Here is a 24,044-nt window from a genome sequence, read left to right on the forward strand (position 1 = left end):
CCTCCCCTTTGCCTTTGAAAATGTCATGCTCCTTTCAGATACACCCGGACATAAAACATAGTCTTGTGAAACCAGTAAAATCAATCTTTCAAGTTGATCAAAGATGGGCCACCAAGGAAATCCCAAGAACCACCACTGACGGTTGATGTAGAATTTAAGGAATTCCGTAATTTCTCCTGAGGGGCCTTTGTGGCACAATCAGAAAACAGGACCAATTCCAAAGGGGAGAACTGTTTGGCAGAAGCTCATGTTGCTTCACTTTTCACAATGTAACACCAGCAAACTCTTCCCTCAAGTGTCACTCAATAGCCATGGACCTCGGATAAGCACATTTTGGAGAGCCTAAACCCCACTGAGTCCTCCTGTACCCTAGCCAAGCTGAGAAAACCCTTGTCTACCACCTTCTGTACAGCAGTGCCTACCACCCTGAGACAGTTACAATGACAACACAAGGTTGAACAACTCAGCCACCTATTACTGGGCAATCGCCAGTATTGACACAAACCTATCGTCATAAACAAAATTCCTAAAAGGAAAAGTCATCTAATCTCGTTCTTCCTCTAATCAGCAGCACCATTAGAAGGGGCAGCCTGATAATACTTGTTTCTCCAGCTCAAGTGTTAAGGATGATTGTATTGGTATCATATTACTCCATACTTATCTTTACCAAATACGAAAATGTTTGTACATTCCTGTTGACACAAGATTTGCATGAAACAAGAGGAGTATAAAACTGGGGAAGAGGCTGCAGCAAATCAGTCCCAGGCAGAGATGGCCAAGCTCGTTTTGCTCACTGGTAAGTCCTGCTTGACAACTTCATGTTCTGCCTTTAGGATGAGAATTGGCAAATATTGTGTTTTTCTCTTGGTTGTTACACAAGGGTTTCTTTTGGGATTAATAATGTGTTGTCTGTTTTTTTAAAAACGAAAAGCTATAACATTTCCTTTCACCACGCTTGCATGGCCAGGCGATTCGGGAGTTGTTTGGTCTATAGATATACAAATCTTTAACTTAGTGTGGTTTACAATTGAAACATGATGTTGGGACCAGGAAAATGGCACTCTGGCAAGCAGAAATGGTCCCAAGGACGGGAATGCTGCTATTGCCGGGAAGGCTGAGGATGGACCAGAGAGCTTCTGTTCTCTGAGCCGTGCTCAGGGCTCCCCACATGCCCCAGCGCTCGGCCCTCTCAGAATGAATCCAGCAGAATGAGCAGCCCTTTTGGAGCACGAGCTCTGTGTGTCTCCACTCCCCACGCAAGGAATTGCAGCCTCACATACAGGATAGGTTGGGGTCAGATGGGTCCTGCTCTGGAGGACCACGAGGGCTCTGCTCACAGCAGCACGTTCACCGTCTGCAGAGCACAGTGTGAAGCAGGGGGCTTCAGTGACATCTGCCCTTACAGCACTGCTCAGGTCACAGACTAATCACACGTGTTTTTCCTTTAAAGGTCTGGTGCTCCTGCTCAACGCCCACATAGGTAGGTGCTTCCTCCCCCAAAATTAATTCCCCTGGCTATTCATTTTGCTTCGTTCTTACCTTATGTGGCAGCACGGAGAAATACTCCCCAGTATAAAGCATACCAAAAGCCAGAAATACCCTAACACCCAAGTTCAAGAGGACAGCTTGTTCCTGGACTGCCTCTGAAGTAAAGTAGGAAGGAGATAAACCCATTTTTATCCTCAAAGACTCAGTTCATAATGGAATGGCCAGCCCTACGTCGCTGTCTCTAAACCCCTTCCCTGCAAGGAAGCATTGCCCAATCATTTCTTATCAGTCTTCTTACAATAACGTGCCCTGAGGAATGAGTTTCTCCTGAGCTCGGCCCAGGTCCCCGTCACCCCCTCCACTTCTCCGCAGGCTCGGCCTATGTGCTGTCATGTTACTTCACCAACTGGGCCCAGTACAGGCCTGGCCTGGGACGCTTCATGCCCGACAACATTGATCCCTGCCTCTGCGACCACCTCATCTACGCCTTTGCCGGGATGGACAACAACGAGATCGCCACCATTGAATGGAACGACGTGACCCTTTACAAATCTTTCAACGGCCTGAAGAACCAGTAGGTATCGAGAGCAAACGGGACTCCTTGTCCTCCCTTTCCTTCCCTTTCTCTGCACGCTGCTGGTGCAGTCCCCTGGGCCAGCAATGCCAAGGGAAAGAGGCAGATCGTGATGCTGAGGGCAGGCCAGGCTGCAAGCGTCCATCCACTAAGGATGGTGCCTCTGCTTCGGTCTGCCCTGCCCCAGCTCACTGCATTTTGCACTGGTAACCCCAAGCCTTTACGTGTTGTGTTGACATGTTGCTGTCCCCCACTTTGCAGGAATGAAAATCTCAAGACTCTCCTGGCTATTGGAGGATGGAATTTTGGAACAGCCAAGTAAGTTCAAACCGTCTCAGAATCACAGAATCACGGTACGGTTGAGGGTGGAAGGGACCTCTAGAGATGATCTAGTTGACCAACCAGTTCTGTCCTCTGCTCTTCTCTGCTCCCCTAGGTTCTCAACAATGGTGTCCACTTCTGAGAACCGCCAGACCTTCATCAAATCTGTCATCAAATTCTTGCGCCATTATGACTTTGATGGGCTTGACATTGACTGGGAATACCCAGGGTCCAGGGGCAGCCTGCCAGAGGACAAGGCTCTCTTCACTGTTCTCGTTAAGGTAGGCTGAAAAAGAAGATTTCTCATCAAGCTCTTGGTCTGCAAGAACAGATCCCCAGGTCCTGGCAACAACCACCACAGAGGGTCCATGTTGAGGCCTCTTTCTTGGCATCTCTTAGGAATTGCTGGAAGCCTTTGAGCAGGAAGCTAAAGAGGTCAACAAGGCCAGGCTCCTCATCACTGCTGCTGTTGCCGCTGGACTTTCCAACATTCAGTCTGGCTACGAGATTGCTGAGCTTGGAAAGTGAGTAGCAAACTCTCAGATACCAAAACAGTGACTTAGATGGGACTTCTTTGCACAATAAAGGGAAAAAATGTGCTATTAAGTGCCCCATTTTTGAGAATCTTGACAGTTCTTTGGATAAGACAAGAGAAATACTAGAACATCCTTTTTTCCCCTTTTTTTTCTTTTTTTTTTTTTTGGTGGGGAAGGGGTCACCTTGGGAGGGGTTATGAGGTCTCCATCAAGCCTCCTTGGCCTCTGGGAGAGCATCTCTCAGTTCCCAGAACACCAGTACATTTCCCACCCTTCACTGTCCTCTCCCTACCTGCCTAGCACAGAAAAAAAACAGCTCTAGCACCTGCAATGCTCGACAAAAGAGTCCCTGAAGGACATGGGTGTACGGCCAAGGACACCACAGGACAAACAGCCAGCACTAAAGTTACAAGCTGTCCTGGGGGAATCAACAGGCCAAGACACAGATGCCTGCAATGTTCTCCACAGGTACCTGGACTACTTCCATGTGATGACTTACGACTTCCATGGTTCATGGGAAGGATACACTGGAGAGAACAGTCCCCTGTACAAAGGGCCAGCTGACACTGGCAGCAACATCTACTTCAATGTTGTAAGTATACGTTGTGATCCCGTGCCACAGGTCTGTGATGAAACCAATAGTAAGAGTTCAGGAACTGGTCTTCCTCCTCATAAATCCTGTAGCAGTTGAGCTATTATGTTTTGTAACAGGATTATGCTATGAACTATTGGAAGAGCAACGGTGCCCCAGCTGAAAAGCTCCTTGTTGGATTCCCAACCTACGGACACAGTTTCAAGCTCCAAAGCACCTCTGACACTGCTGTTGGGGCACCAACATCAGGAGCTGGGCCAGCTGGATCTTACACAAAAGAGGCTGGGACCTTGGCTTACTACGAGGTGAGCGTGTTCTTTTACATCTAGGAAGCCACAAACAGAAAAGGTCATTGAATTACTCAGCAGAGAATTCCTAACATGGGATCCATAGAATATTCTAAATGCCCTTTTTTTTGTTAGACACTTCAAAACACTCCTCCCTATCCTTCTCCCTAGATCTGCACATTCCTGGATTCTGGAGCCACCCAGGCCTGGGACACCCCCCAGGACGTGCCCTATGCCTACAAGGACAGCACGTGGGTTGGCTACGACAACATCAGGAGCTTCAACATCAAGGTAGAGTGGGAAATGGAGATGTCCTCCTAATGCTGTGGGAGGACTTCTGCTGCAGCAGCTCTTGGCACTGAACGGGGCTTCTCCTCTGGTCCTGAACAGGCTGACTGGCTGAAGAAGAACAACTATGGAGGTGCTATGGTGTGGTCCCTTCCTATGGATGACTTCACAGGCTCTTTCTGCAAGGAGGGCAAATACCCCCTGATCACCACTCTGAAGAATGCTCTTGGTCTCAAAAGCAGCAGTGAGTAACATGAGCAGCATGGGCTCCTGGAGGTGACAGCCTGGCTCAGTGCTCATGCCTGGTTCCAGGCAGCCATGAACTTTTACCTGTAGGGCCTTGGAGGATAATGACCCTCTGTGGAAGCCATAACTAAAGACTTTGGGAAATAAAGTCTAGTAGCTGATCTGCTGACCCCACCACAAATGGAACTATGGAGGGAGGGAGTGCTGAGACACCGTCAGATACAAACAGTGTCTTCTCCGTTCTTATTTCAGGCTGTGTGTCTTCTGCTGACTCTAATTCTCCAGTAACTGAGGCTCCTAGCTCTGACAGTGGGAGCGGAAGTGGGAGCTCAGGAAGCAACACCAGTGGCTCCACTGGAAGTGGCTTCTGCGCTGGCAAGGCCAACGGCATCTATGCAGATCCAACCAGCAAGAGCAGCTTCTACAACTGCAACGATGGCGAAACCTACCTGCAGAGCTGCCAGACCGGCCTTGTCTTTGACACCAGCTGCTCCTGCTGCAACTGGTCGTGAAGACTCTAGAACAACAAACTGTCCTTTCTAGCCCAATTCCAAGGAATAAGAATGCTGAAATAAAGAGTTCTGCAATAGCAACAATCCTCTCTGCTTGGACTCATCTTGCTCTTAATATTCTGATGCTCCCTGGTTCCCTCTTGACACTTACACTCCTGCTCAGGGAACAGCAGGAATTCACAAGCTGGACTTCCAAAGTCCCACACTGTTGTCTGTTCCAGAGGGTTCTTGCTGTTCCAGCAGGCCAGCCAGGCAGAGGGAGGAGAGGGGATGGAGGAGATGGGAAATATCAGGCTGTGCCAAGAGAGAGCACATAGACAAGGGTCCTGGCAGCACAGCCAAGAAGCAGCTCTCCAGAGACCTCTGCCTCCCACAGCTGACCCCCATGCACACGGCAGCTCCTGGGCGCAGGAGGATGCACAAGTGGATAAATTTCCTGACTGGAGGAAATGCTGTTTCAAACACATGCACACTGAATACCATGTTGTCCCTCCTCATCCTGACTCTTTCCAAGGGCTCCATATAAGACAGCTCAGCCCTCTGTGCCCTTGGCAGGACGGTCCCCCTGGGAACCACGAATCCACAAGGCTTTTTATCAGCCCTCTTCTCCAGAGCTGCAGTTACCAGCATTCCCTTGAGCACTGAACCCGCCCCGCCGTGTCTATAGCAACTGGAGTACACACGTGGTGACACCAGCACGCTGTGCGTGCCCACCAGCGGGACGATGGACGAGCTGGAGCTGAGCGGTGAGCGTGCAAGGCACACGGGCACACGTGCCATGGGCAGAGGGGCTTTCCCTCTCACACAGCGCCCTGGAGTCACCAGCTCTGCCCCCTGCCAGTCTGCAGGGCACCTCTTTGCTCCGTCTGGTGACAAAGAAGCCTTTGAGCTGGCTGTGAAGTGCAATCCCATGGGCAGAGCCCTCCCAAACATCCATAGGCCCGGGAAATTGCCAGCTGGGAGGAAGGGGGTGCTCAGGAAGCAGAGCATACTTGGAAATGAAGAGAAGCAGCAAGTTGTTGTCCCCCCAGGGGTGAACCACACTGGTGGCATCTCCCTCTCCTGGCTTCACAGGTATCCAGAAGCGGATCGCCTTTGGGTCGTGTCAAGAGCGGAAATTGTTCCCTTTCCACCATGCACCAGACAGACTGGGGATCCAGCTGACACCTATGAGGGGAGACCCTCGGCTCGGGCCAGGCTCTTATCAGAACCACAAGGTGAGTTTTTTGGATTTTCATGTTCGGAGCTTTTCCTTTACAGCAGACTAACCTATAGGAGCAATAAGACCATCATCAGCCAGACATGGCATCCCAACACCTTTTCTGCAAAGCCTTTATAGAAGGGCTATGCAGATACCTAGGAAAGGACACTCTCAACCTGGAATTTACAGCTAGATGTACTGGCCTTCAAAGCTCCAAAGTGCCCTAGCACTCTAGAGAAGTAGAGAAATTAGAGGGAATTGCCTATTTTGCTGCAAATGGTGTCTTCAGAATGTCAGTAAGATGTTTCTGCTTGTGAATTGCAGAAAAGCAGCCTGGTATACTCCTTGGCTCACAAGCCACAAAGCAAGAAAGGCTACGTGATAGGAGCTAGAACAGCCCAACGTTTCATGCCAGAGGCACAGGTAAGAGCAGCACTCTTCAAAGCAGCACAGCCACAACTTACAGGAATTTGCAGTCTCTTCCCACCAGTTTTGGTTGCATTTGCTGGGGGTGGAAGTTACTCGTGCACAGCACTCGAGATCCACGCTTTGCTTCAGTTCCACCTGAGAAAGAGAACCGAAATAATAGAGCAGCCCTGAGGGACCCAGAAAAGTCCCTCAAGAACTTTTCATCCCCTGCAGACACCAGCTACTCCCACTCTTTATTCTCACTTTCGTGAGAATAATTTTTTTTATTTGTTGTGAGGCTTTTCTTCAGAAACAGACTCAGATGTAGAACGAGAAAGAACTGGAAAACCATTCCTCTTTTTCCATATCTGCGGCCTTAGTAGATAGTCAAACATAGACTTAATGTGTAGTAACCATAGCTTTCCCTACACATAACCTAAGGGCAGCTAAGTTCCTGTGCTGAGCCTAGAGTGTGTTGACTGCTTGTATGAACTCTGGCAACAAATACAGAGGCATATACATGTTCCTTTACGTCCCAAACACACACACACACGAACATATTGAGGGAAATCGGAGGCAGAGCACAGCTGCTGCCTGACCAACACAATATTTCTTCTGGCCTAACTTCTGTAAAATAGCAGTATAGCGAGAGAGATGTCAGAGGAAACATTGAGGAAGCAGCAGTGAATGTGTACGTGCCTTGTTGTGCTGTTTTTACACTAGCAGAGCATCCAGGGTATTCACTGAACAGCAGTCTATAGTATCCCAGGGGGCTGTTGACCACTTAGAAATGTTTTGTAAAACATAAAATCTTCTGTATTGAATTTTTCTCTCTTACAGGCTGTGACTCCTGGCCCAGGAGCGTACCAGTCATGGTGGAAGAAAGAGAGAAAATGTCCGCCCGCCTATGCTCCATTTTCCATTAAAACACCACGATTTCCAGATAAGCCTCTGGAAAGAGAATTCTTCCCTGGGTAACATAACTCGTACTCTTACAGCTTTAGTAGCTAGCAAGAGCACTAACACAGACAAATACACAAGTGGGAGATGGGCAACTACGTTCCCAGATACTTTTATTATGTTTGAAAAGCTCCCCTGCAAGTACGTGGTTTAGTCTTTCACCTAGCATGATGCCTAGAAGACCACACCATGCATTTCTCCCAAGGATTAAGGTAGGACCAGTACATTAGCATCACAAGCATCATACTCCCGTTCCAGCGTTGTGATATGGTGCTTATGTATTTTTTTAGACCTGGAACTTACGAAGCAGACAAGTTATTGCTGCACAAAAAAATCACCTGGCCGATGAAGTTTGGGTCACCAGACTGGTCTTTATTGCCAATGCCGGTGAAGAAGACGCTGAAAACAGAGGTACCTAATACATGGGCAGGGATAAGGGGATGGGACTCCTCGTGGGATACTTCTGGCAAAGGAAAGCAGTGGATTATTTAAAAGCATTTTGTCAGCTTTTCCTCACTATCCTTCTGGATATGTGGCTGCACGAGCCTGGGACACAGCTACAAGGCAACTGCCTATCAGATATCCCCCTTTGCTGAAACCAAATTTGGGGGAAATAGCTGCAATAATTCAAAAAGGCTTCTGTTAAGAAGTCTGCTCTGGAAGTAAGATTTTAGCCAAAAAAGTTAGAATACGTGCATGCAGACTTCCCTGTGCAGCTCTCCTGGGAGTGTAATATTCCCAACAGAACACAGTGGTTGAGGGTGGGAAAGCCATTTCCCGGCAGCGATGCATTGAGGAAAAATCTAACAGTATTCATTTTATTCTAGCTGATAACAGACAAGGAGTTCAAGAAACATCGCAACCGCGTGGCCTACCTGAGTCTGTACTATGGCTGAACCTCCGTGCTCCAACAGCCGCCTCAGGCCTCTCTTCCAGGCAGATAAATGCTCTAACTCTGCCTCCCAAAATAAAACCGCTTCAAAAGGAAGTTTTTGCCACTTCTGTCTGTGCTTGCCAGGTATCATGTCATCTATTTATAAAATAAAAATGGCTAGGAAGGGAAAAGCACTGGGTATCTGGCCTCACTGCGTACTTCGTCCTCCCTGCTGCGCCCTTCTCTGTGGCAGCCATTTTCCCCATGTCGCTATGGAGGCGCCTCAGGGTGCTACCATCCACAAAATGGCGCCCGTTCTCCCCACCACTGTGGGCCACCACAGGCAGCTTTTTCCCCCCCAAAAAAATCAACCCACGCACCTTCCACATGCTTTCCCCACCTTTCCAGATGCCAAGGACTCAATCAATTCTGCTTGTAGGACATAAAACTTCTTTTATTATGAAATAAAACTCACTATTTTCACCCTACATTCTTTCCCCTACCCAGCGAGGGATTTTTGCAATCATGAAAAATGCATAATCTGAATAAAGAAAAATAGATATAAATTTTTATATATACATACATACACAATGTATCTCTGTACATTTGTTATTCTGTACAACCAAGGCACCAGCAGGAATGGCCAATGGTACATGCAGATCTGGACCAAAGAGTGGCCTTCTGTCTAAGGAATTCAACCCATATTTTGCCCGAGTAAAGGCGGTCCGAAGATTAAAGAAAAGGCCTCCCAAACTAGCTAATGATCACAAAACTCCCATTATCATTCATTTTCACCGCTGAAAAGAAGGATTCTGCTTGCAAGAAGGTGGTGGGTGGGGGGGAGAACTCTGTGGATAAAAGCTCTTAACTGAGAAATGACCAAAAAAAAAAAAAAAAGTGAATAATAGGATGACCCTGTGGACTGCAACTGATACCGCTTTATTCCATATTCCAAGACTTTCAGCACAGCTTCTTTCAAAGAGCTCCTGAAGGCTTGAAGTCTCAAAGGATTTGTGCTGTGTTGGAACTAACAATGGAACTGAAAAATGTCCTGAAGCAGCTGTTGCATCCTACCATTCATTCTGCTGGAAAACAACCTCAAAGCAGGGCAGTGTAAACACTACACTTAGCACTTTTAAGTTAGAAGTGCAGCTGTAGTCAGTAAAAGGATCATAAAATTTTATCTTTTTTTCTGTATTTACATGCTGCTCTCCTACTAACATATCAAACACGTTCAGTTTATAAAAGAAGAGTCTATTTGCTTTTACCTGCCAACAATACAAAGATAGTTTAAAACCGGAAAATCTCTCTGGGCTTTTTCTGTCTGTTACACACACTCCTCGGATTCTAAGGCCAGGCTGAGTCAATTGCAGAAGTTTCTCTTCTAACCTGTGAGACAGCCACAAATTATGTCCTTGTATTCTGTAGTGTCTGCTGGGAAGCTCTAAGCAGCAGAGACCTGTGTGCCCCTTCTCCTTAGACACAGAAATAAGGAACCAAAGTAACCAAGACTGTTCCTATCTGTAACCAGGTGGCCTCAAATGCCTTTAAGGCAATTGACTTTTCACAATTCTATGTCAGCAGGAGTGGAGGGGAATAGGGAGCACTACAAGAGAGGAGGACAGTGCAGGAGAGACCATATTTCTGCTTCTGCCACTCTACCAGCCTGCTTGTCCCTCTTGTCTTGTGCCATGCCTCTCACGTACAGCAGCAGAGGTGACCCCCAGGACTGCCAGAAAACTGGGCTCGTGTTCCTCTGAGCAGTCAGCTGGCTGCACTTCACTTCTTTCTGCGGATCTTAGGCTTTTTCACTGGCCGGAGGTAAGGATTGTCAATCACGTTCTCCTCCCCATTCCGGCTGCCTGATAGGGAGGTGTTCTGCTGTAGCACTGAAGCATTTTCTTTTTCAGGTCCCGAATCATCCTGTCACATTAATTTAAAAAAAATAAAAAATAAAATAAACAAAGTTAGACTAGAAATTGTTCAAACACCACTGACCCTACAGGCAAAACAGATTTAAAAAGCAACCAAGATAATAAACTGCAGCAGACAAGGAGCTGCATTAAAAGTGTGGATTTCTGATTTCTAACACAAGCAGATCCTCTTTGGGAAGTGTACAAGATGTCATGGAAGTCTTCTCTCCTCTAACGCTGAGATGAAGATTGCCCTGAAAGCTCATGAGCCAGCATCCAATAATGTCATTATACAGTGCACCCTGCAGAAAGTTAGGGAACCATGACAGCATTAGACATCTACACCTGGGGAGGTGCTGTAAAATGCAACCACTTTGCCATTTACCACCCACTCTGCCCAGCTGCAAGGAAGACAGACAAAGCAGAATCAGGTTTCACATGTATAAGAAAATGAGGCCCAAGGGACCCCAATCTCTGAAGCTGTGCATACCGTGCTAATGTGCAGTGGGAGGTTCTCTGTGTCTGTCTGGTCGTCTTGCTCAGATGAATCCGTTTCTTCCATTTGCTGCATTTCCAGCTCAGAGGGAAGAAGAGCGGTCAGGTAGGGTACAGTGAAAGGCCTGGCAGCAATCACTAGGGTTGGAGAAAAGGACAGAATCAGCAAGTTGGGGGAAACCTCCCCAATTCAGACACACTTTGATGGCCTTTTCCAGCATCAGGAGACAGAAGAGGCCTTTGATCAGGGTGGCAGTTTGCAATCTGGCAAAACTAGGTTTGATCCTGAATTCAGTCTTCTTTACCCCTGCTCATAATATAAAATTTCTCATTTCCTTCCTTTCCTTGCCAGGGCAAACGCAACATGATCCTTCAGTGCTCACCTCCTGCACTAACATGAACTATAAAGGTATACTCAGTGAAATAACTATCATTTAAGTCCTAGGTAACTCACATGGGAATGTGCTAACATCATCTTTGAAGAGACTCTGTGTCTCTCCTGTCTTTGCCATGAAGCGCGTGAGAGCTCTTTCCACATCGCGTCTTTGAGATGCTGCTTTTTCCCGTAGCACCTGATAATCAGAAACTGGCTCCCGATAGGTCTGTGGAGCAAGGAAGGGAAAAAAAGTTCTGTTAGTCGATGCAGTGCAACCTACTGCAGTTCAAAAGATCACTAAAATTTAGATACTACAAACCCAGACTTTCAATATGCACAAGCCTTTCAGACACCTACATGTTAGCCAGCCTAAAATCTACAGCAAGAGCAAATGAAGTCAGGCAACCTGATGTCTTGGATAAAAAGTGCCAGTGCCATAGTAAAAATACTTATACACCAACTAATGATGTTATTGACTCCAGACAAACTCCAAATGACACAAAAGTCTCTCTCACTCACTGGTGTCTTGATGTAGGTGTGAGGATCTGGAAACTCAGGGAAGTGGCCAGGGATGTGGGATGGATGTGGCTTGTTCTGTCCAGCTGTCAGGGCTTTGGGAGTCACTGGCTGGTTTGTCACAGGAGCTACAGTTCAAAAAACACCCACACACAGAGATCAGCATTACTCTGCCAAGCATTAGGCATAAAGAAGTGTTAGCCTACATTGAGCTGTGACTCAAGATTCTAGGTCCTGTAAGAGGAAGAGAGCATTTTTCAAAATAAGTAATTGTAGGTTTTGTTTGGAACAGGGAACAAGAGTTATTCAAGTCCTCTCTTCTGCACACAAAAAAAGAAAACCATCTTCAGAGTCTTGTGTGCAACAAGGATGCTGAAGCAAAGGCAAACGATACTGATTTGTTGGAGGGTGTTCCTTCCACAAGCAATTACATAGTCATTACAGAATTTTTTTTAACATGAGCTGTACATCCAGAAACACTAGACTATGTCATCCATGAAAAGAGCAGCAGCGCTCTGGATGTCAGGTGGAAAGGTCTTTTTTTCCCCCCCCGCAATTTCCTATGTACAAAGAGAAGGGATTTTCCACATACGGGCAGTGATGACCATCCTCTGGGAGCGCTTGGCATACGCAGGAAGTGTTTCTACGTTGAATCCTGAAACAGAGAAGGAAACAGAAATTACATCAGGAGTTTGTTCTGCCAAAAGAATCTGTTACCGGAGGCCTCATTCTACTCAGAGAGAAGTCAGGCAAATTTTTGCTAAGGGCTCTGCTGTACATACAACAAAAATGATGCACTCTGTTATATTTGCATTGCATCCACAACAGAAATACTCTACAGGGCCCTTTCCCAACAGGGAGGCACACACAAACCCTGGTCATCACAAGCGACCAGAATTACTCAAACTGGTGGGTGCTCACCCATTTCAACGAGTGTAACGACGATATCGGAGAGCGTTGGCTGCGTCCTGGCCGTGTGCTCGCAATAGGACTTGGCGCTCCTTCCGATTTCAGAAATATCTGGCAAAGAAACAGCAACATGTGTTTTTTCCAGGCAGTGACCACAGAGTTAGTCCAGCCCAATCGTGGCTTGGGACACCCAATTTTGAGGGCATTTTTAGCTAATCCATCAATCTTGAAGGTCTTTTCCACCCATAACGACTCTATCAAACCCTTCATAGAATCATAGAATGCTCAAGGTTGGAAGGGACCTCTTGAGGTCATCCAGTCCAACCCCCTGCACAGGCAGGGTCACCCAGAGCACGTGGCACAGGGCTGTGTCCAAGCGGGTTTGAAGATCTCCAGAGAAGGAGACTCCACAACCTCTCTGGGCAGCCTGTTCCAGTGCTCTGTCACCCTCAGAGCCGTGTTCCAATGGGCACATTCACAACGGGCACATTCGCAGTGTTGCCGGCATGAAGGGCGGCAACCCCGGGCGCACTCACAGCTCTGCAGCATCTCGGTGAGCGTCTCCACGGCTGCCTTCTCAGCGCTCTCGAAGCCGGCCTCGGTGAGCAGGGAGCTCACCACCACCTGCAGCGTCCGCCGCCGCGCCAGGTAGTAGTTATCCGCTGGCGTAGTGGGCTGCTTGCTGCTGGACCTCTATGGAGAGGCGGATCAGGGCCGGCACGGCACGGCACGGCACGGCACGGCACGGCACGGCACGGCACGGCACGGCACGGCACGGCACGGCACGGCACGGCACGGCGGTCATAACCAGGACGTGGCCCTTTAAAAACGCCGGTAATTCCCCCCACCTCCTCCCCCCCGGGGCTCCTCCAGCCAATGGGACGCCGCCGCTACGTTCCGCCCACCGCCAGCGCTCCAGCCAATCACCGCCTCCCTCTCCTCAGCCCCCCCGCGCCTCCAAGCGCTACGGAGGGGCCGCGGCCGCCCTGGCGCGGCGGCCGGTAGGAATGAGCTCCTGCGCGGGCCCCACGGCCGCGTCCTCCCTCGCGGGCCCCGCGCGCCGGAAAGGAGACGCCGTTACCGTGCCGGAGCTGCCGGACGCTGTGTCGGCCATCTTGGAGCCATGTGAGGCTGTGCGCAGGCGCGGCGGGGAGAAAAGGGAGGGGAGGTGCGCGCAATGCATTGTGGGGTTTGTAGTGGCGGGAGGAAGGGTGCTGGGGGCGGGGAGCGCGCAGTGCGCATGCGCAGATGGTGCGCGCAATGCATTGTGGGGTTTGTAGTGGCGGGAGGGAGGGCGCTGGGGGCGGGGAGCGCTCAGTGCGCATGCGCGGGGGGGGTGCGTGGGCCGTGGGTTCCCCCGGGACCACGAGGTCTCCGGGAGGCCCCGCGCAGCCCGTGGTTCCCGGCCCGCCCGGACCTGATGTGTCCCGGTGCTCCCTGTCCCTGTGAGCAGGAGCCACCGGCCAACTGTGAGGCCCTTCTGGCCCTCGGGCATGCGGTGCCATCCGTGTCCCAGCCAGAGATGGTGACATGAGGTCTAAAGTTCACCAGAACACCGTGTCCCCGGCGCGTCTCCCATGCTGCCTCCGCGCCTGCGGTTTCCCGCTTGCGGTCTGGGCGCCCTGGGGATGCGCTGCCATTGCCGCCAAAGCATCTGTGAAAGTGAGGAAAGCAAGGCCTGTCCTCCGCTCTACACTCGTTCTCCATTAGTCTGTGTTTCCATTCAAAATTATTTCCTCCAAAAAAGGATGGAAGATACCAACAATGCACCGAGAACCCGGTAACTGTGGGAACGCTTCAGGCTTTCCTGTCGTAAGCAGCGTGTGCTTTCAGGCGAGCTTCAGTGTACCCATGCGAGCGCTCACATCTCTTGATCAAAGCTTTGGTGTTGGTTAAGTGTTTCTGAAACAACAGAACAGGAAACCCCCCCGTACAACTCCCACCCCTTGCTTCCTGTTGAAGTACGTGTGTGGGAGAGAACACATCATGAGGACCAATAAGTGCAACTGAGAGAGGAGGAAAATCGATGTAAACAACAGCTGCCACGCTGGAAATTAAAGGTCCTGATCTCATTTAATTTGGGTGGTGATGCAACTTCCACACATCACCGGCTCCTCATCTGCAAGAGCAGCGAAGTTAGCAGCACACAGGGAAAGCAGGGAGGCGGCGGAAGAAGGAGGATGGATTGTTCAAAGCAAACATGTCCGCAGAAGCGAATGTCTTGATCATCAAAGGTAGGAGGCAGCGCGATTGCGTAGCCTGAAAACCTGCCAGAAAGAGTGTGATTGTGTGCCGTGAGGGCTCGGGGATGAGTAAAGCTGTCAGGCTGGGAGCGTGTAACTGCACCGAAGATCCTGAAAGCACCTTGAGATGGTTGTGTGCGAAGGGGTTGGCACTGTGCATGTGAATTCCCAGGGTGTCTGAATCCCGCAAAGCGCTTCCAGCTGAAGGGCTTCTGGGGGTCTGGACCCTGGGGAACGAGCTGTCAGGGCAGATGAAGCTGAAAGAGGAGAGCTGTGAGTGCCTAATGTTGGTAGCTTAAACCCTGCTAGTTAAATTTTGCCTGACCCAAATGGTTTGGATGGAAAGATGAGTAAAATTTGGCAAGTCTGGACTAAAAACTCCAGTGCAGTATTGCTGCATGTAGGGAAAAAATGGGCTCAAGCTGGGCTGACAGCATCCCTAGGAAGAAAGGTGGAATTTCAGCCAGGTGGGTACCGTGGGTGGTACCATGCAGAGTGCTGCTCCCCTCTGTCTCCTCGCCTCAAACGCTGTCAAGTTAATTCAGTCCATGTGCACTCGCTCTTGTAGCAAATCCAAGGAACAACTATGGGGAAGTGAGTGTGGATGGGTGTTCTTGCTGATGAATTATTGTGCGCATCAGAATACTAGTGAGGTGGCATTGTTTTCTTCATGATATCCTAAAAAAAAAAGAGAGAAAAAAGAAAAAGAAATCCTTAGTAGAGAGTGAATAGACTCCAAAATATGTCAGGCAGATGGATCTCAGGCAGGTAGGAGCTCAGTAGCTTCTCTTAGATTTTTGTGAGGAGTGTGATATCAGTGCACAGTATTATAACTGTTCTCTGAATCCTGACTATTTCATTGCGTAAGGACTTGGCCCTTTCTTGTTCTCAATTCCAATACTCTAAGGTTGTCTTTCAACCTGTTATTTGCAGCATTTTTCCAGAAAGAAATAATCCTGCCGTCAGGAGTTCTTATGCATTTAACCAATAACTGCTTTGTGTGAAACAAACGATCCTGAAGGACTGAAACTAGAGCCCTTTCTCCTGCCCCTGGGGCCAGAGACCTGCCCTAACCAGGAGACTGTCTCTGCCTGGGGGATCTTGAGCTCTTCTTGGTGCAGGACTTGTCTCCATGCATGAAGATGGAGGGCATGTGCTCTTCCTGAGCAGCCTGGGCACGCTTTTCTGTGCTCCTGCAGCCCTGTTTCCAGCACGAGTGTGTGTTTTCTGCTCCAGCTGAGCTTTTTGGCCTGTCCTGCCCTGTGGATGCCCTCTGAATTGGAGGGTGTAGCTGACACTTCCTGCACTACCCGAGTTACTCACTCCGGGGAGCTGTTGTGTAAATAACAGAATACTGTGCAGCCTTGTGCTGGCCGCTTTCCTTAGTCTCCTGGGAACTGTCTTCATTTCCCTCTTTCCAAGTCACTTTATAGATGCATTCAGAAGACAAAATTGTCGCTGTTGTCTCTAGCTCTTTGGCCTGCTGGGGTCTTTGGTTGAGTGAGGGGAGAACCCTGCAGTGAGGGATGGCGGGGCAGGCCGAGTGCTGCAGTGTGTGCTACCCTGGCCCGAATCCTGGCTTTGCCAGCCAGTGAGCAGCTCCTGCGTCTCGTTTCCCAGCTGGAAGGACTGGTGCTCCTTCTGAAATGCTTGTGGAGCTGTTGTGGGAAGCTCCATCAGAGATAAGATGTTGTTCTTGATGGCAAAGCACCCTGCAAAGCTGTCCCCCTCCTGCGTGTTGTAGCTGTGAAGTCTCCCAGCTCCACCAGGAGCATCCAGCAGGAATCCAGTGGAGTAAATATTTGCAGACAGCCTTAGGATTAGCGGTGCAACCTCCCCTCTTGCAGTAGGAGTTTGTAATTGTTCCTTATGCCCTTCCATGGCATAAGCTGCCCTCCCATGGGGTAGGAGGAAAAATCTTCCAAAAAAATCCAATGACTCGATGATTTGGGGCATTCTTGCATGTCCCCAGATAAGGGGTAACAGCCAGTAGAGGAGAGCAGCCAGCTGAGGCTGGAGGGGACTAGCTAAAACTGGGAGTAGTTCAGGGCTATTTAAAAGATATGGCCAGGGATCCAATTTAAAAGGGACAGAAACTGGAAATAAGAGGAACCCTGGAGCCCTTTCTGCCACCCTAGGTGAAGGCAGACACCGGTATTGCTGAGACCATGTGGCATTGGAGATGACACATCCACTGCAGGAATCTGCCCACTTAATGTGCCAGTTTCCTCTGGAGCACTGTGAAATGGGTAACCTCAGCGCAGAAGTCAAAAATGCAGGATGGCAATAGCCTGTGCACCTTCCTGGGACGCTGGGTTTTCCCAAGGACCGGAACATTTTCTCTTGTTTCCCATGTTAGCAACAAAAAATAAACTATTTTCAGATGGGTGTCAAATTGACAAAGGAAAAAAGGTTCATGTGCTTGTACGTTGTCTGGCTGAATCATACGCAGTTTCTTTTGAAGAAGAGTTAGGAGTTGGGGTTCCCAGGTCTTCTCATGCCGAACAGTTGTGGCCCTGGACAGGAACATGTTAATCTCATGGTGACACACATGAACAGTTATTCAGATATTTGCAATCCCAAAGGGAAAGCAATGAAGCTTAATAAAATTCTTCTTTGAAAGGAATGGCAGGAACTGATGGCTCTGGACTCTTTGGCTATGGGAAGCCCAGGGCTTTGGCATTTTAAGCCTGGGAGGTGCTCAGATGCTGATACAGAAGAGACAGCAGAAGACTGGCTCTATGACCTTGGTGTTTTCAAATGGTGCTTTGAGAGAGATGGTTAGTCAGATGGAAATCACCGAGCTCAACGTAGGGGTGAAATGTTGCAGCACATGTTAGATGGGAAATCAGGCTAAGTGATCCAATGTCCCTTAAACTTTGCAGCGTCTCTGGCTTGCCAGAGAGTGAATGTGTGCCTTGGAGACCGGCCCGGAGCAAGTGCTGGAGGTGGATGTTCCTGCAGCCCGGAGAGCGCCCAACATCCTCCCCTTGGCTGGTGTTCTGGAGCTGCTCTGAGGTGCCTGCCCTGGCTGCCACTGCCTCCTAGTGTGCCCAAAGCCACCCTGGTGCCATTGCCACCAGAGGGCAGCTTGTGACCAGCGTGCCCTTATTTCCAGGCACCTTATTTCAGACACGAGAATGGACCAGCAGTGAATTCACTTGCAGACCTTTCCACCCGTTAGCTGTCAGGATCCCATCCAAAATTGTTCTGCAGCCATTTATTGCTGAAGAGCTTCAAATTCCCTGGCCACACAGGGCTGAGCTTCTTCTGTTGTGCCGTTTCTGACAGTGGGGAACACTTGATGTTCAGAGGAAACCGCTACTGAGAAGGAAGGGAATAAGCTGCACATCTAAGAACATGTTTTTTCCTGATGAAATTGCCTCATGCCTTGAAGAGACAAGAGCCAAATACAGAGATCTTACCACCACTTTGCTGCTATTGCTTATTATTTATTATTTTGACAGGTGCTATTTATGTTTGTTACAATATTATAATCCTGTCCAACATAGCAGTGGTGGTACTGCTGGTTGTAGAACTGGAGCCTCTTGAGGTGATACCCACGTGGGTTTCTCGCCAGTTTTGCTGATTTGATGTTGGTGCCTTGGCCATATGGACTCCCTGCCCTGGCTGGTAGCAAGGAGTGAGCTCTCTGGGTAGCCCTGGGGCTCCTCAGCTGGACGTCTGATGTCCACATTTCAAGAAGGAGATATAAAATGTGCAGAGAGGTGCCAAGAAGTTTGCAGAATGCAAAATATATCTCAAAACGCACGAGTTAGGCGTTCCAGAGAGTTTCTCAGAGCGAAGCTTGAAGCCTCTTAGTTGGATCTATGAATCACTAAAAGGGGAGAAGGTGTCTGATAGCAGAGGGCTCTTTGATCTAGCAGACAGAGGTATAACAAGATCCAGGTGCTGGAACTGCAGGTCCGCACAGTTAAAACAGGAAATGGGATGTACTTCTTCACAAGGGAATTTAATTAGGCCTCTCAAGGGTGCGGCAAACCCTCCAACATGTCTGGACTCCGAATCATGTCTTCTTAAAAGATAGTGCTGCAGTTCAGCTCCAGGTTCCTGAGCTAGACACAGACATTTCCTCTACTCTTACTGCCCAGATCACGGATATGATGTGGCCAGGGTCACTTGTCTGCAAATTGCACCCCCTAAATATGAGCCTGCAACACCAGGGACATTCCAGGAGCTGCATTTGGCCAAACTGGAATGACGGAGGTCATCTTTACTGGAGAAAGTGACCCTGGGGAAATGCTTGCTGCGCTCTCTATTTCAACATTACTGAGCTCATGTAAAATGGTTCCTTCCCAGTGCAATAGCTGTGTTTGAGTCAGTGCCATGGCTAAGCCAGCAGGCATGAAGCCCACAGACCGGCCAGCGCTGAGGACTATTGCACATCTCTGGCCTGCCTTGTTGGTGACTTGGTGGCTCTTCCCATTCTTTTCCCTTCCTTTCTCTAAAGGCCTCTTAGAAATGTTAGGAGGGGCTGGGCTGTGTAGTTTTTACTCCGTCGGTTAGATACAAGGTTTACCTTCTGGAGAACAGCAAGTGTTTGGGTTTGAGGGAGCAGGCAGAGCAGCAGTGCCAGGTTTGGAGGATGCAGTCCAGGTCTTACAGACCAAAACCCAGCTCCTCGTCTCTCCTCCTGCGCTGGGGATGTCCAACCTCCCACCCTGTCCAGTCCTGCCTGCACGCTGCCATTCCGTCCCCTCTCCCTGTTCTGAGGACAGTGTCCCCAGCTGCCTGGGACAGGGAGCGCGTGAATCTGAGTTCTTAGTCCCTGCCCTGACAGAGCTTGTCTGTAGTTCTGTCTGTTGAAGTATGAGCCTGTTAGTGTATGTCTCTAAGTCATTATTACTAATTATTAAACAACAAGTCATTCCTGTCTCTGCTTCACAAAATTATTTATTTTTCTTCCCTCTTCTCTCTTATCCACGTTCAAGGAGTTTGTCTACCCTTGTCTTCCTGCAAGATGTTTCTTGATCACAGTCCTGACAGGCCCTCTAAGGTGCAAGTCCACATCCCCTTCTAGGGCACAGTCCAACCCCACCCTGTCCTGTCCCCGCTAACACAACCTTCACTTTCCTCCCTGGCTGCTAGAGACCGAAGGAGGAAACCGAGCTCAAAGGTCTGTGCTGTTATCATCTCCCGGACCAAACATTAGGAGCAGGATTAGCTGGAGACAAGCGAGTTTGGAAAACTCCAACACGTTGCCCTCTTCTCTCAGGGACTGGTTGTTCAAGTGCAGCCATCAAGTTCTCCTCTACTAAGTTACAGAAGGGTTTTGCAGACAAAAGGTCCATCTCTGTTGTTCCTGCAGCTCTGTATCCATCCTCCCCATGAGGAAGAGATGAGGTAGACCTGAGCTGGAGACCATCAAGCCTGCCCCAAGTTTGTGAGTTTTTGTGGCCCATAATAGAGACTGAAGCCACATAATGAGAGCCACAGGTCTGACTAACACTGGTGAAATTCTGAATCTGCTTTTTGTCCTTGCTCATCTCTGCCCAGGATGTGGCAAGTGCAATGCCTAATTGCAACAGTTATCCCAGTATTTCACCCCTGCATCCACACTTGGCATCTCTTGAGGCTTGAGCCTATTCCCCACCTCAATGTCTGGCCGATTCCCAAGTGTTTCCTGCGGCGGACGGGACCCCCAGGCTTTGGGAGAAGGCCCAAAGCACAGTGCGTGCCATCTCGCTGATAACCCGGGGCCAGCACTGAAGCGAGGCCAGGCCAGTGTCTCCTGCCTGCCTTTTGCACCCCTCTGTGTGGCTAACAGCTTGCCAGAGGAAACCCATCTCCGCTCCGAGCCGCGTCGCTCGTGCCTTTGATATTTTGCAAAGAGTGAGACGTTGTTGCTAGCCCCGCTGGGCGACAGCGTTACCTCAGAGCGCCGGCAGCTCACTCAGAAGAGGCCGCTTACCACATTTGGGGTTTCTTACTGCTGTCTGTGACAAATATCTGTCATTTCAGGAAACCACACAGTGGGTGTTGCCTTTCAGGGCGGGGGTGGGGGGAGGAATCCTGTTCCTCCATGCGCAGGCCCGGGAATCCAGGTGGGGAGGTGGAGTATCCACAGCCCGTGTGGAGAGGAGGGGAACGGCCCTGCTTGAGCAGGGCAGGGAGCATCCAAGGGCAGCCTGTGTCATTCCTGGGCCGTGCTGTGAGTGGGCTGAACTGGCTCCGCTTCACAGTACGAACAACATAAAAGTTTGGAAAATTCCTCTGATAAAGTCCTGGAGCTGAGGTTGTGCAAAGCTGCACCTCCCAGCTGGACTTGGGGTCACTTAAGGAGCTCTTTGTGTTTCCCAAGTTATAGGGAAATTGTTTGAATGGATTCTGAGCAGCCCATATGCCTGAGACCATGTTGAGGCACGGATGCAACTTGCTGGACCTGTCCCAGCTTAGTTCGAGAGGCTTTCTCAGCTTTTGGCAGTGCTTCCCACAGCAGCTGGGTGAAGTTCAGCGTGTTTCGAGTCAGCCCTGGTGCAAAACTGTTGCTGAGCAATTTGTGTGCTGCTTGCTGGGTGCAATGACTAAAACCCTGGGCTTAGGTGGCTCTGCTGCTTGCTTTTGTATCAGCAAGGCACTTCCCTCTCTGTTTCTGTCTTTCCCCATCTCTGAAATGGTGGTGGTGGGGAAATAGCTTAAGACCGATCAGTGAAAACAGCTTTTGGGAGAGACCCATCCAGCCTCTGGCAAGTCCGTGTGTCTTTATCCCTCTTGCCTTCTGTGGTGATGGAAGAATCTCATTACCCAGCCAAAAGATGGGGTCAGGCCATCTGCACACTGGCTGCTCCATCAAAAGCCTTGGGCTTTGAGAACCCTCTTTGCTCTCTCCCACCTCCTCTTGCCTCTTTGAGAGGAAAAAAAGAGGTTCCAGGTCATGCCATGCAATAAACCTACTTCTGTTTTCCTGGCATCGTCCTTTCTGCGGGATCCGAAGCGTGTCAGTGTACAGAAGTCTTGGATAAGTCAGACCTAAAAGGAATCCTAGGCTGAATTCCCCCAGAAATGTGCAGTCTCCCAAGCCCAGGGTTTGATGCTGCTCCACGTGGAGCCGTTTGTCTGGAGGGGCTCAGAGCTGCAGTGAGACACAGGAGTGGGGCAGAGATAGAGGGTGGCAGCAGCTGTTCAGGATGTGCTGGTGATTCTGTGACATCTCCCGCCCTTTTTGGAAACCAAGAGGCTGGAGCAAGACGGAGAGAAAGAAGGAACAGCAACTGATAAAGCCTCGTGTAGACAACAGCCCTGTTTCCAGCAGGCTGCGACCCACAGCCTGTGTCTGGGGCTGTGCACCAGCTGGGAGGCAACGATAGCCTTCCCTGCTGGTTGTGTGTGCTCACCCCCTGCCCCGGGCACGGATATCATCTCCCTTCCTTCCTGCGCCCTCCCTTCCTCCCTCGTGTCTCCGTCTCTTCCTCTCTAGCTCTGAATTTCTGTCCTTTAACTTGCCCTGGTAGATATATTGGCTCTGCGCACTGACCCCTTCCCACGCAGCTCCCTGCGCACTCGGACTCGGCCACCTTGAAGGTTTCAGTTAATGACAGGGTGCTGGGAAATTCCAGAGCTCCACTCCTTGGATCTGCACGGAAGAAGCTCCCTGAGGCCTGAGGGATGTTGGTGTCACAGCCAGAATCGATCGTCCCAGGGCCGGTGGCAGTAGGACCTGTAGTGAATCACGATGGAGACGATGGTCACTGGAGCCCAGGGTGACAGGCTCATGTGGTGGAGAGGTGCCACTTGGGCTGGGACAAGGCAGTCTGTTGTAGAGGCAGAGCTGGGACAAGTTTTTGGTGACCGTGAAAAAATCTGGTGTGGTGGGATAGAGGGAAGGGACTCACTGAGGCCGGGAGCAGCAAGGAATATTATTGATGGAATTATGAGAGGCTGGGTCGGTGCTGGAAAAATCTCCTTGTCCAGGGAGGACTGAGATCTCTACCGGGTGCAGCGGGAGGGTTGCATGGGAGGGTACGTGATGTCTAGTGGAGCATCTGTTTCCTCAGCCTTGGGGGCTGCAAGATCTTTGGGGGGGTGAATATTTAAGACGGGGTCTCTCAGGGTCTGATGCGTCAAGTTCTCACGGCCCAAGCGAAGATCCTGTGGTTCCAGGGTACACAAAGGGCTGCAGGTCACACGTCACGTGCAGAAAACCGTCACTGCAGGCAATTTTTCTTTTCTTCTTTTTTTTTCTTTTTTTTTTTCTTCCTCTTCTTACCTCTCTTTCCGTAACAAATGAATGGGGTCCCTACATCTGGCTGTGGCGGTTAAACAAGTTTGATTTAATCACAGACCAATATAGGACACACAAAGAAAAGAGGGGAAGGGGATGAGAAACACGGAGCACCTGCTCACTCGAGACAGCGAGCCCCGTTCTGGGTCAGGCCGCGCGTGCAGGAGGGCCAGGAAATCCACAGTGGGTAGCAAGGGCACGTGGGGAAGCGAGTTGCCCAGATCCTGCCAGGGTGGCAAGTCAGATGGTTGGGACCTTTTGCAAAGGTTTTTTGTCCCTTGCATCGCAAGCAGGGACACAGCAGAGGGGCAGGAGCAGCTCGTGCATGTTGGGCTGCTGCGGTTAGGCCTCTTGGCTCTGCCCCCAGTGTCAAGGCGAGCACCATCTTTCTGCACCAAGGCAGGAATATAAAAGGACAAAAAAGCTGAAAACTGCTGTCTCTAAATGCCGTTTTTCATATCTAGCAAGAAGGACACTAAAATCGTGGCCTCCAAAGTGGAGCCACCAAAGCAATGGTCTACAAAGAGCCACTGCAGTTTTGATCCTCGCAGGAAGTGCCAAGTGTCACAGTACAGTATCAGAGAGCTCATGCTGAGATGTCCTGGGGGTTCAGGGTGTCTTCAGGATGGATCCCTGGAATCCCCCGCTGAATTCTGCCTCTCCTCCCAGCTTCAGAAGCGATCCTCACTTACGAGGGCAGGTAGGAATGTTGCAGCCAGGCGTAAAATGTGCAAGACCCAAAAGAGGTGAAACTGCCCTGATGCCTCTCTCAAAATCAGGGGTTTGGAGCAGGAAGCTGGAGGTGAGAAAGCCCCTGTAAATCCCAAGGAGCTGGATCCTCCGGCCAGGAGCTGAGCACTTTGCTGAGGGATTGATGGATTTTGCTATCCAGCCTAGCCCTGGTTCTTTTTTTCCCCCTTCTTTGCTGACTTTTTGCAGTGCGTATGCGCGTTAACTGAGACAGCAGTTTTTCCTAACCCCCCCTTTCCTCCCTCCACCCCCCAACCTGGTTATCGATGAAAGCAGATTTGACATGTGATAGGTCCTGAGATAAAAACAACAT

The 24,044-nt window shown here is 49.9% G+C and overlaps 4 protein-coding genes across 4 annotated transcripts in view; 3 read left to right on the forward strand and 1 right to left on the reverse strand.

Moving 5' to 3' along the window:
• Positions 1-710: 710 nt before the first annotated feature.
• LOC104576051 (chitinase acidic) lies at positions 711-4,844 on the forward strand. Its single transcript, XM_088534429.1, has 11 exons — positions 711-796; positions 1,451-1,480; positions 1,861-2,062; positions 2,324-2,380; positions 2,499-2,664; positions 2,783-2,907; positions 3,388-3,511; positions 3,631-3,816; positions 3,970-4,089; positions 4,189-4,330; positions 4,585-4,844. Exons 1-11 carry the CDS (start codon positions 712-714, stop codon positions 4,842-4,844), a joined length of 1,497 nt encoding a protein of 498 aa, XP_088390555.1. The 5' UTR covers position 711.
• A 724-nt stretch (positions 4,845-5,568) lies between these two features.
• On the forward strand, positions 5,569-8,309 carry CIMAP3 (ciliary microtubule associated protein 3). Its single transcript, XM_088534489.1, has 6 exons — positions 5,569-5,590; positions 5,895-6,061; positions 6,370-6,468; positions 7,294-7,427; positions 7,704-7,831; positions 8,239-8,309. The coding sequence occupies exons 1-6, from the start codon at positions 5,569-5,571 to the stop codon at positions 8,307-8,309; spliced, it is 621 nt and encodes a 206-aa protein (XP_088390615.1).
• Positions 8,310-9,681: 1,372 nt separating this feature from the next.
• TAF8 (TATA-box binding protein associated factor 8) lies at positions 9,682-13,621 on the reverse strand. The gene is made up of 8 exons (XM_088534447.1): positions 13,578-13,621; positions 13,033-13,189; positions 12,509-12,607; positions 12,180-12,242; positions 11,591-11,715; positions 11,150-11,297; positions 10,691-10,833; positions 9,682-10,210 (listed from the first exon to the last, which is right to left on the reverse strand). The coding sequence occupies exons 1-8, from the start codon at positions 13,608-13,610 to the stop codon at positions 10,067-10,069; spliced, it is 912 nt and encodes a 303-aa protein (XP_088390573.1). The 5' UTR covers positions 13,611-13,621; the 3' UTR covers positions 9,682-10,066.
• Positions 13,622-14,464: 843 nt separating this feature from the next.
• CCND3 (cyclin D3) overlaps positions 14,465-24,044 on the forward strand; it is a 36,012-nt gene continuing 26,432 nt past the window's right edge. Inside the window, exon 1 of the mRNA XM_088534443.1 lies at positions 14,465-14,730. The gene's annotated coding sequence lies outside the window, so the exon portion shown is untranslated. The remainder of the gene's footprint in view (positions 14,731-24,044) is intronic.

Source organism: Tinamus guttatus, unplaced genomic scaffold, assembly GCF_059628265.1.
Source record: "Tinamus guttatus ecotype Peru unplaced genomic scaffold, ASM5962826v1 Tinamus_guttatus_pri_ptg000563l, whole genome shotgun sequence".
NCBI lineage: Eukaryota > Metazoa > Chordata > Aves > Tinamiformes > Tinamidae > Tinamus > Tinamus guttatus.

Bases quoted from the DNA above. Each gene is read 5' to 3' on its own strand.
- TAF8 (XM_088534447.1), bottom strand. From the start codon at position 13,610: ATGGCCGACACAGCGTCCGGCAGCTCCGGCACG. The intron at 11,298-11,590 runs GTGAGTGAGAGA...CTTGCTCCACAG, and splicing joins ACACCTACATCAAGACACCA to ACCTATCGGGAGCCAGTTTC. The intron at 10,211-10,690 runs GTATGCACAGCT...TTAATGTGACAG, and splicing joins TCCCACTGCACATTAGCACG to GATGATTCGGGACCTGAAAA.
- LOC104576051 (XM_088534429.1), top strand. From the start codon at position 712: ATGAAACAAGAGGAGTATAAAACTGGGGAAGAGGCTGCAGCAAATCAG. The intron at 2,381-2,498 runs GTAAGTTCAAAC...CTGCTCCCCTAG, and splicing joins TGGAATTTTGGAACAGCCAA to GTTCTCAACAATGGTGTCCA. The intron at 4,331-4,584 runs GTGAGTAACATG...TTCTTATTTCAG, and splicing joins TCTTGGTCTCAAAAGCAGCA to GCTGTGTGTCTTCTGCTGAC.
- CIMAP3 (XM_088534489.1), top strand. From the start codon at position 5,569: ATGGACGAGCTGGAGCTGAGCG. The intron at 6,062-6,369 runs GTGAGTTTTTTG...TGTGAATTGCAG, and splicing joins GCTCTTATCAGAACCACAAG to AAAAGCAGCCTGGTATACTC. The intron at 6,469-7,293 runs GTAAGAGCAGCA...TCTCTCTTACAG, and splicing joins GTTTCATGCCAGAGGCACAG to GCTGTGACTCCTGGCCCAGG.